The 11,138-nt window shown below is 40.6% G+C and overlaps 1 protein-coding gene across 1 annotated transcript in view; it reads left to right on the plus strand.

Moving 5' to 3' along the window:
* The window catches only part of LOC131884065 (uncharacterized), a 2,809-nt gene extending 2,425 nt beyond the window's left edge, over positions 1-384 (plus strand). The window contains exon 3 of the mRNA XM_059231702.1: positions 64-384. Within this exon, the coding sequence (XP_059087685.1) occupies positions 64-384 (321 nt within the window). The remainder of the gene's footprint in view (positions 1-63) is intronic.
* The last annotated feature ends 10,754 nt before the right edge of the window (positions 385-11,138 follow it).

The raw sequence follows: 11,138 nt of genomic DNA on the forward strand, positions 1-11,138 counted from the left end.
GTACCAAGAAAAAAACAATAGTTCAGCAATTTAATATTCAACGAATGATGATTTGTCCTTCAGGAGTCCACCGTGAAGTTCATTTCAAAGTCAGGGGAGCATCGTGAGTCCAATTTGATCATTCACAACGAACAGGAGTTGGACACCAATGACGACGAGGAAGATGAGGACAACGGCGAAGTGGTGAAGGATCTCTATGGTCAACAAGCCACCACCAAACTTGAAAGGATCAACCGAAAGCGACAAAAGAAAAAACGTCAGAAGCCCATTCCGATCCCGCCTCCAATTATAAAGTTAGCTACTGCTGAAGGAGCCAAATCTGGCTTGGAGCTGATGTTGCCGGGACTTGGGAGCCATGAATATCACTTGGCGCAAAACCCGTGACTGTCAGTTTGCTTGCCTTGTTTTTAGTGCATTTTCTCAATTACAGGGTTTATTTGATTATTGAACTTGTTCACATTGATCGAATAATGGAAGAGGTTTGGGACGAATTTTCTTTTGTGAGATGTTTGATAATATCACACCACCAATGTCAGCCACATTTTTTGGACGCTCCCGAATCAGCGAATGTTGACTGCGAAAACCTTTGTTGGCCAATGAAAATGCAGATTGCCTTCCCAAAAACGAATGATGCTTCATTTCAATATAAATGCCAAAAAGTATTAGTTATGCCTCAAAGTGAGCCGTAACCACCAATAGAAATGTCAAATATTTTAGGAAGAACTTCTTCATTGACAAGGGTGGATTCATAGAAATATTGACTTACATTGCTTCAAAAATTTGATTTCATGGTAGTTCTCAGAAATTTATCTCAAGAGGTCTTGTCTTAACTCTCTTTTTCTTTGGGTCAAAGATACTTTTCTGCACATAAAATCCACAAAAATATAATACCATGGAGCCATTAACTCTTTTTTCTTCGTGCCAAAAATACTTTTCTGCACATAAAATCCACAAAAATATAATACCATGGAGCCATTAACTCTTTTTCTTCGTGCCAAAAATACTTCTCTGAACATAAAATCCACCAAAAATATAGACACGTGGAGCCATTACCCACACTAGACACGAGACTTAGACTCACCTCTCAACGTGAATTTGAGAAACGCCAGTTCCAAATGTACGTACGACGACTGATAAAGGTCAGGACCACCAATGGTCTGGTGAAGGAAGCACGAGTTTGTTTGGCCTCCTCTGTATAAAGAACGACTATGGTCGAGTCAATGAGCAACAGTGGGCCATTCAATCGGCATGAATCCATTAAAGGGCCCCTTTTTCTGGCGGGTCGATTCTCTTGAGTGGAGATTAAATGCCCACGTGGTGGACCATCACGCAACAGCAGCGATCGCTGCTGAAGAGAAGCTCGGATATTTTTTGTATCCGGGGATCAGGAGTGCTCATCATCCAACGAGCGGATCCTCTTTTGACAAAGCCCAAGTGAGAAAGAGAAAGAGAGAAGATGACGAGAATCCCAGAGGGCCGGGCCTCCCTCCCTCCCTCCCGCCCTTCCCTCTCCTTTCCCTCCCCCAAAACGAGGTTCTCAAAGAGCGGAAGGCGCCTTTTGAGGCGTAGAGACCGCCTTCGAGCAGACAACTTGTCAGTTGAAAGTGTGCCCTCCTCGGAAGTCGAGTCCCATCTGGATCCAAAACCAGATCGGAATTATTCATTCCAACTCAATTGCTCCCTCATCATTGCTCACGTCTCCAGTGGTGTTTGGTAGCGCGTTCGGTGCTTCGTTCCATTCTGAATAAAATCAGATGGCACATCACACCGTGTGGCCAGGTATGACTGGAAGGCCAAACGAGGAGCACGAGCACGAGGCTGGTGGCTCATCTCATCCTCAGTGGTGGTACCAGATGATTTGAATCAAGAGACGAATGCGAGACCGATGGATGGTCGTCCGACGACAAGAAAGTCGTCCTCAGCATCGATTGGCTTTGTGTTCGTGGGAGAGAGTCAGAGTCAACGATGAACATTGGAATCCTTTCATGGTCTTGATAATCATCAAGTTACCAGCCAGTGGTCAGTGGTCACCGTCATTCCAATTATGATCCAAGACAATCATCATGGCCTTGTCAATAGGAGGATCGAGAAGACATTCTAGTCATCGTGGCGGTCCCTCATCCGGGGGAGCATCCATCCGACCTCCGCCCAATCTGATCAATTCCGAGAAGAACAAAGTAAGTGCATCCATCAATCCCTTGACCAAATCTACAAATCTATGCAACGGAACACCACCACTACAACCACCACTACTACTACTACTATAGTACTACTACGTATATAGGTAATAGACGATCCAACGTATTCTGTATCTAGAGAATAGCCTTTGACCATCCGTCGTGGCGAATTCTTGCTTTGAGTCTTGGAACGATGTTGAACGCTTAGGAATAGTTGAGATTCTCTTGTGCTTCGTTAGATTCTTTGGATACAACTAAACTTTTAAGGTCAAAAAAAACCTCGGGGGAATTCCTTCACGGGACCGGTGCCAACCCAATCGCCAAGGAATCCTTATTTTGACAATTGAGCGAAGCAAACATTTTCATTTTCTTCCACCACTCAAAGCAGCTTAAGATAAACCTCATCCGACCAATCAGCTAATGCAATACGAGAAAGAGCCACACAAAAGCTCATTTATCACATTGGGTTCATCCTCGGCTCAAAAAAGTGAAATGGACAATGAGGATGTTGTTCTCTTCACCATTTCCCTAACACCATTCCCCGACCTATTTTTGTCTTACATACAGTGAATAAGGAGAAAAGTGCAACTGTACATGTGGACAAAAATGACGATGGATTTAACTTTAGGGTGGTTTAATCCAAATAGATCGAGGCCCACGGAAGAGCTGTAATCAATCCTTGCCTAGAAAAAAAAAGTTTCTGCGACTGTGGACAAAAAAGGTGTACCACCAAGCAAGTAGTGCCTTTGGTCATTGAAAGCCATAAGCCTGACTTGGTGGGTTGGTGGGGAGGGTTAGGGACTCGTTTGCTAGGTTTAGATAGATGGCAGTTATCATTTGTGGACACACCAAACATTCCCTCCACCGCCTTTGGTGGCATGCAAATAAATTCCCAGGATCTCGTGAAATGGCCTTTGATGGTCGGTCGTTTTGTTTCGACCAATGAACGAACCACCACAACCAGCACAACCACCGAGTAGTACTCAGGGCACAGGGCACAAGGCCAGACAGTCAGCCCTTCTACTTTACGGCGGGTGTACGTACACTGGTACTGTAATACCCACAAATCCCATCTGAAAGTGAACTTCCAACTTACATAAAAACGGGCCTCTCCGTCCAAAACTAATCCCCTTGATATTTTTGTACATTGTGTGCATGCCCACGGGAAACCTACTTGTTGTAGGTATGTACGTACACATGCCACTTTCTTCTTACTTCGACCCACGTGAATGGTTTGTGCATTAGGTTGGTAAGGGAAGTTGCGAGATGGGGTTGGAAAGAATATGATGAGCCTCTCCAAGTTTGGGACTGATTGGAATTGGAACAACTGTTGACAAAGTCTTAAGAAGTAACTCAAACAAGGGAAGAAAAACTTACTGGAAAATTGATGGGCCGGCCAAATATGGCTCGTTTTGATGAGTACTTTATTCGACCAAGTATAGCTTTTTATTAGATGAATGAGGACAACAACATTCAGCGTAATCAGTCGCGTTACTCAAAGAATGCACTTGGAATTTGCAAAAAAAAAAAAAGATCAAAAAATGAAAACAGAAATAGTAGTGGATAACTATGGCTTTTACTTTTTTCAGAATCACAAACAAGATAATGAAAGAGCAAAACTAACAGGAAGCAAAAAAGCATAAAAACATTGATAAAGGTTTAGCCACTATAGTAGAATTATAGTGGCTCAAGATAAAGGGAAGATCCACTTTTCTAAAAGAATCTTTTTCGACGATATGATTTCAACCAGGCTTAGTTGTTACCCGAAAACAACTTTATGGTCGTTATGAACAAGAACAGTGGAATTTTGGTTGTCAAATAGTTAATTAACCCGTTCCAGGGTCATAAATGGAACAATAAGAAGCGAAAATACTGAAATGGCCAAACCTTGAAAAATTTGAGCCCTTTTCTAACTTAAAAAAAATGGAAAAAAAACTCAATTTTTGAGTCAACACGGTGAGAAATGCAATAAATACAAATCAACGTATTAATACATAATATGTAAGTGCATGAAAAATGGTGAGAAAAAAAACGTGTCTTTTTTGACCAATCAAAATAATCCGAGAAAGACCTAAAATATCAAACGTCAGCATTGGATCATAATGCTGTTTCATTCCATTTTTCTGACTTGACAAAAACTACTTTATATAATTTGAAAACTTAAGCTGAAGGTTGATGTCAATAAATACATTTTCAGTAGAGGATTGGCGCGGTTTACAAAATAATGATTTTTCAATCGGTTCATTCCAAACGTTTCATAGTTCGTTTAGAATAATGTTCTCCTTCTAGACGAAAATTCGATATTATCTTTTTCCCTGACTTAAATCTCTCCTAGATATGGCTTACGTCAAGGACGCTCTTTTAAGCACATACCTATTTGACAAATGGATTCTAGTCTGGCAAAGAAAAACTCATCTGTATACATTGCCTCTTCGATGCAAGTTTTTTCTTCTTTTTTGTAACATCTGCGCTAAAATGGTCCTCTTCGTATGTACATGTTGAGTGAAAATATATCGTTTGTCTAAGATCAGCCGAAAAAGGAAGCATTAAACATCTTGAAACCTCGTCATGATATCCCGAACTCTTGTATAATCGGAGCCTTCTTTCAACAGTTCGATCCCACTGAACTACGGTATCGCTATCGGTGGGTCAAATACACTATGTGCTGGGAACGAAAGAAAGTCCAACTTCTCATGCAATATTTAAGTTTCGGTAATATTGCTATCATATATCTCCCCTGACTTCTAAAAAGGTCTTTAACATACTGGTACCTGAACTAATATGTTGAATCTAGCAATTGAAGATCGATATTGGAGCAGGTTTAGCATGGGAGCAACCATTAGACTCACGAGTTTAGCATTACAGTTCCTTTGAATGGTTTCATACTTGTAGATCAAGCTACAGTTATCAAAAGTACGTATGTGATAAACCGATTCAAGGCAGATTGCTTCCTGCTTTAAGGATCTTGTCATGGTTGGACGATTCGAGCGATATTTCGGGGTCCTAATTGCTTTTATGAATCTTCTGAGCGCCCTTCTAACTAAATAGACCCATGAAACGCCTGTGAACAACGTTGACTTAGAATTACTTGATATGCTCACTTCGAGTCAATCAAGGAATATGCAGGATAGGTATGATCAAATATGTTTCATAAAAGCACACTTAATGATGCGTTCACTTCATTTGACATCTACATACTTCTTCTTTGAGTCATGAGATCAATTACCATAATTGGGCAAAAGAATACAAGAAAAACATATTTCATTCCAATTTACCGAATTCAATCTCCCTCAGACGGAGTTTCTTTGTCAACAAAGGCCATTCATTCACCTGTGAGGGAAAATTAATTTACGCAGTTGATTGGGGTGAAAATTTAGTTTGTCTCCTTCCATTGGTGATATCGTCCAAGGATGGCTAAACCGGTTCAATCTTCGTCCTGAGTTCAGTTGGCGTAACGAATGGGTGGCAACTACTGATGGGATCAAATAAATAATCACGGGAGGTTGCGACTAGGGCTACAAATTTACATTTTCAGCGGCATATAGCATCATTAGCGGAATAACGGAAACCCGTTAGTTAGTCCCAAAAAGTAACCCTGATTTTTTTTCGGTCAAATCCGGATTGCCTTTTTGGTCAAACCTAACCTTTTAGCTTACGATGGAAACGGCTGGTTCTTTGACTTTCCTAGCTTTCTGCCAATCCTGATTTTGGAAATTTATTTGACCCCATCACTAGTTGCCACTATGTACTAGTGGTGGGTTTCGAACCTGAAAATCAGCTCTTTGGCCAGAAGAACCTTCAGTAGGGCTCCCAATTTGCACGTAATGGGAGCCCTAGCCCAGGCCCTTGACGCTAAAAAGCTGACGTTCCGGTTCGAAACACTAGTAGCAACTTAGCTTTGGTCGAGTTTTGATCCACGCACATGAGGTCGCTCAATTTTAAGTAAACACCCAAATCAGACAAATGTGCTTTGCTTACCAAATACATAGACGGACCCGAACCAAGTCCAATCAAAAATTGACCTAAATCTGAGTCGCGTTTCTTAATGGCCATTGATGTCAATCTTAGAGTATGGATCCTTATCCTTATCAATGATGGTGAATATGGTATTCATCTTTTTTCCTCGAGTACCACGCCTCCAGAATAGGACTCTGCTGACTGTTCATATACATGTATATGTTTAGCTAGGCATATGCATATGATGAACGCAACTTTTGATAAGATGAGATGATAGGACAACCTCTGTGCATAAGATAGATAGGTATTTTTTGACTAGTGGCTACGATAAACGGCTTCCGTACCATAAACGTTTACGTACGTTTTCAGACTAGCCAGTAATATTTTCAAGGACAATGTTTTTTTTTCCTTTTTCCGTGGGTCATCCCATTATGTGATCCGAATGCAAGTGACGAGAGTTGATTGGTTAGCTTTATTGTCTGGAGAGAAAAAAATAACTGACCAGAATATGTTTTTTCGGTAATTAGGCAAAGTAGTTACGCAAGATATTTCACGGAAAATGTGATAAAAATTGTTCAGTGAATCAACATTTGACATCAGTCTACCCTGGAGCATTTTCAACGAAAATGCATTTTCCTTTTTTCTGTTGTCCATCCCATCATTTTTCCTCCTCGATTCTCAAAGGAATTGGTTCCACCTTTTTGGAAGCAAACACTTTTATAGGTTCGTGTTTTTCTCTGATTATCGGACACGCTTTATCACTTACTGGTTCGTGCGACGTCCATGCATATTTGCCCACTATCTAACTCTTACAAGAAAGAATCATTGAACGTTCAGACCCATCACCAAGAATTTGCAAACTGTCGGAAAACGCAGCTTTCATAATCGTTATGCCAGACTTCAGTGAAAAAATATCATGCCTCATATCATTATTGTATTTCATGCACATTTCTATAGAAGAAATTTAAATTATTGCTTGCATTCACATGCTCGTTGTATAGTTTAGTTTTAGTCAATCACAGGCAAGTTCCTGTGAAATCTATTTTCCCCCCAAAGCACCTTACGACTTTGCCCAATAAACTTGTAAAATAAGTATCTTTTGATTTTGAGAGCTAATCGCCTTGGTGCAAATTCTTGTACTTGTGAGAAAAATTGGGTGATGGCACTTCTCTTGAGGAAAAGTGAATCTTTCATTTCCTTCAATAACTGTTGAGTCTCAGTCGGGTTACAATGATGATAGATCAGCCTCTAAGAACATGATGTACTGGTGTACAGCAGATATTGTACAACGCCACCTTATCCCTCATGTGGCCATTCCTCATCATGAGTGTATGTACACTATTTAGAAGCTACAACTCAATTACCCGTTTTGCCCTTGGTGTTTGTCTCAAGATAAGGTTCGACCAAGGGCCTCTCAATCAAGTCAATTGCCTTGGACGTTTAGTGTGTTAGTGTCCAGTATCTAAAGACCCAACCGCCCTTTGCTTTCATCCTTGTCTGAGCCAAGGATACCTACATGTAACAAGTTAAAGGTGGCTGCCTTATCCAAGTTGATGCTGTAATGGGCCCTTTCTTATCAATGGCGTAGGTAAGATGAAAAAATGCGTTTTGCGACAAATGTTGATACGTTTACATCAAAGTAAATAATGACCTGCATTGTCGTCTCCGCAAAATGACCATTCTTATCTAGTTTCGCATATTTACCTGAAACTTTCGGGACAAATGACAATTTTTGCAACTCTTGGGACACAGCGCAAATTCATCGATTGATTTTTTTTAGTCTTTTGATTTATGGACATGGGGAAAGCTTTTCATTCAGTCAAGTCAGTCTTATTTATAACCTCTTAAACAAGACTTCTCTATCTTCTTAGGTAGCCTGCTTTTATTCCAGTTCAGACAAAAACCCAAGCTACGAGTACGTATTTGACCCATTATATTTTACATAAGCAGTTGTTTGAGGGTCTTTCAATCCTTGGAATAAGACTTGGTCAAATGCAATATACAATTTGTATAGACCGATAAAAACAATCTTGGGCATACGGAACTTTCTCTTGTGTACTGCATATAACGCGCCCAGGCCAATGAGTGGAACATGTTGGCCACCAAAGGCCATCGGTTCAAAAAACCCTGGGGAAAAGATAAGTCCTTCTTTTGATGTAATCAAATCACTTTGAAGATTCCCTCCTCTTTGGAATATCCTGCGTCGGGTCCAAAAATCACGTGTCAAGCTTCAAACATTCGTGATGCACTTCCAAACCAAAAAACACTTGGTGAAGTGGGATCTAGTTTTTTTTCAGAATTTACTTAACCGAAGCCGTCGTTTCAAACGATGATTCTACTCAAGTGTTGAATGCTAAAAACTGGCTTGATCATTGAGTGCATATGATTTCTTCCAGCGCACCTTTAAATGAATTCATTGATTGGTTTGACTCACGATAAAGAGTTTGAGAAGTAAAAGGAAAAGGAACAAGACGAATTGGGAAGAGGATTATTTTTTAAGCACAAGTACTATTTTTGTAATTGATTTAAAATGCCATTAATAGGAGAATAGTTTTTTGACACCAAGTAGCATGCTTTCCATTGGAAATATTGAGAACATAAAGAAGATTTCTCTAATTTGAAACCTGCTCTCAAAGTATTGTCAGAAGCTTTTTGATGCAAAAAAAACTCTCAGAATAGTGTTCTCTCAACTTTTATTTTTCAATACTTATTTTGACGTCCATTGGCAGTGACGGCCCAAGCAATCACCATCAAATCACCAGCGTTTCACTTGAATTTTCATTTGCCAATCATTTTTCAAAAATTACGAATACTCTCCCAACTGATTTTTTTTTTACATTTTAAATAAGTTAATCAAATTATGTTAAGCTTTGCTTGAAATTGTTGGAATATATCCGTACCAGTTGCGTAAATTTAGTAAATGAAAAGCAGTCTACGTTAACAGTTCTTCAGCATTTAGATTTCTTGGCAGGGGAAGCTGGATTTCAGTGTCAGTTCCAAGCTTAATTTGATGAGCTTTAAAGTGCGAATGTTGATCTGATCTGAACGTCAGACTTCAAGAAAGCCAGCAACCACTGCCTATATCTAGTACGTATGGTGACCGACGGGCGTGACAAAAAGATTATCCATCCAAGACGATTTGATCTCAGAGCATTGGAGAAATTCCCAGAATGTGTGTGGGCAACCCAAGTTCAAAATGAAATGTCGCATTCCTGCTCTTGAGAACTTGAGTAATGGGCCAGAGAAAGGCACCACTTTTTCTACGCAAACGGATAGGCCAACTTTGTTTGTACTTCCGAAAACCAACAAGGACATTACTAGTCTGCTTTTCAGTCGTGCATGGTTCTAAAATGACATACCAGTTGAAATAAATTAAGCATAAGTTGTGAATTTGGCATCCCTGTCCCACCAAATACTGATCCCTGTTCCACGTTAGCCTCGATGTGCGTGATGAAATTCATCAAAAGGAAGGACAACGCCCAAATCTTTTCCATGAAGTGCCTAATGTACTGTACTTACTACCTAATATGTGATAAATAGTACATAGACGATGGTGATATGGACATTTAGAACCTGTCTGAAGGTCACGTGTATGAGGATGGATTGGCGAAACCTGAAAAGTGAATCAGACTCCCATTGAGCTAGAGAAAGAAAAAGAAAGAGAATGAGATGCTTTCGTGGTGTTCAACAGCTGTATAGTAGGTCTATCCCCACTGTGTCCTCCCTACATTCACAGCGTACTGTACGTATAAGAGTAGTACAGTACCTTCTAGGTAAGTTACTGGTACGAGCGTTTGCTCTCGGGGGATTATTGGTTTTGGCTTGAAAGCAATTCAACGTTGGGATATTGCCTCTTCCCAAGTGTTATCGGCATTTTGGAAACAGATTTGGTGCCATTTGCTGCCCTCGAACCCCCAACCCTTTGCTTTTTAATGGAAAAAAGCAAGGCAATTGATTTGACTCGCCGAACCTCCCTGAGAGGTAGATCAATTTGTGATTCTTGTCCTTCTTAGTGCACAAACTCTACTGTAAACAAGAAACAAGCCTTTCAAAGTTTCCTTTCACGATGAGGGAAACTCAATGTTCTATCACACATCATCCATGTAGGTATTGGTGGTCTCATATTGGACCATACCGTGAAAAACGACTCAGTTCAACCCCAAGGATGCGGAATTTTCCCCCTTTTCCGACCTAGTAATGGAACATTATGCCTTGGTTCTGTTTGTGGCGAACAACTGGAAAGCTCAAGGCTGTGTCTTCTTGACAAGAACCGGGCGAAAATTATTGGAACTAGCACAGAAAATGGGGCCTCGGGGATTTCGGAGACGACCATGTTCAGATCTTTTTCGTCTCGCTTCACTGATGGACTCTGAAGCAAAGTTTCTCCGTCCTGGCTGGTTCAGGAAACGGTAACATGAGTATGTATACTGTATGGAGTTAACGATGGTGAGTGAGTAAGTGAGTTGGTCCTGGCTTTTTGGCATTTTTCTTGACGTTTTGGAACATTTCTAAGCGTTCCAACTCCAAGGTGGCAAAAAGATGTCTACGAGTTATGAGTTGGGGATTGGGCGACGAATCCGAGTTGGTATTGAATCTAACCTTTTTGACCAAGCGACATTTTGAAGGGATTACAAAAATCTCTTCCATAAAGGACCGCCCATATCGAGCCCGATCCTTTTGGTGTGTTGTTAGAGTACCCAATAGAAGGGGCCTCACTACGTACGTAAATGTGACCATCCTCCAAGGTCACTTTTTTCCAAGGGAATGAGCTAAAAGAAAGAGCCGTGGTAGCATGATGTCAATGTGTCTCTTTGGAGCATTCACATAGAGCCTAATGAGCCCCATGGAACACCCAAATAGGGTTCACTTGTCAGCATGAATGCACCCAAAAACAATGACTTGGTCATATACATAGACGTACAAATACTATGTTTGTCAACTATCAACACCTGACTTTCGAAACCAAATGCCCGTACGTAGTTGGCTCATTGTTTTGTCGTTGAG

This window comes from Tigriopus californicus, chromosome 7 (genome assembly GCF_007210705.1).
Source record: "Tigriopus californicus strain San Diego chromosome 7, Tcal_SD_v2.1, whole genome shotgun sequence".
Classification (NCBI taxonomy): Eukaryota; Metazoa; Arthropoda; class Copepoda; order Harpacticoida; family Harpacticidae; genus Tigriopus; species Tigriopus californicus.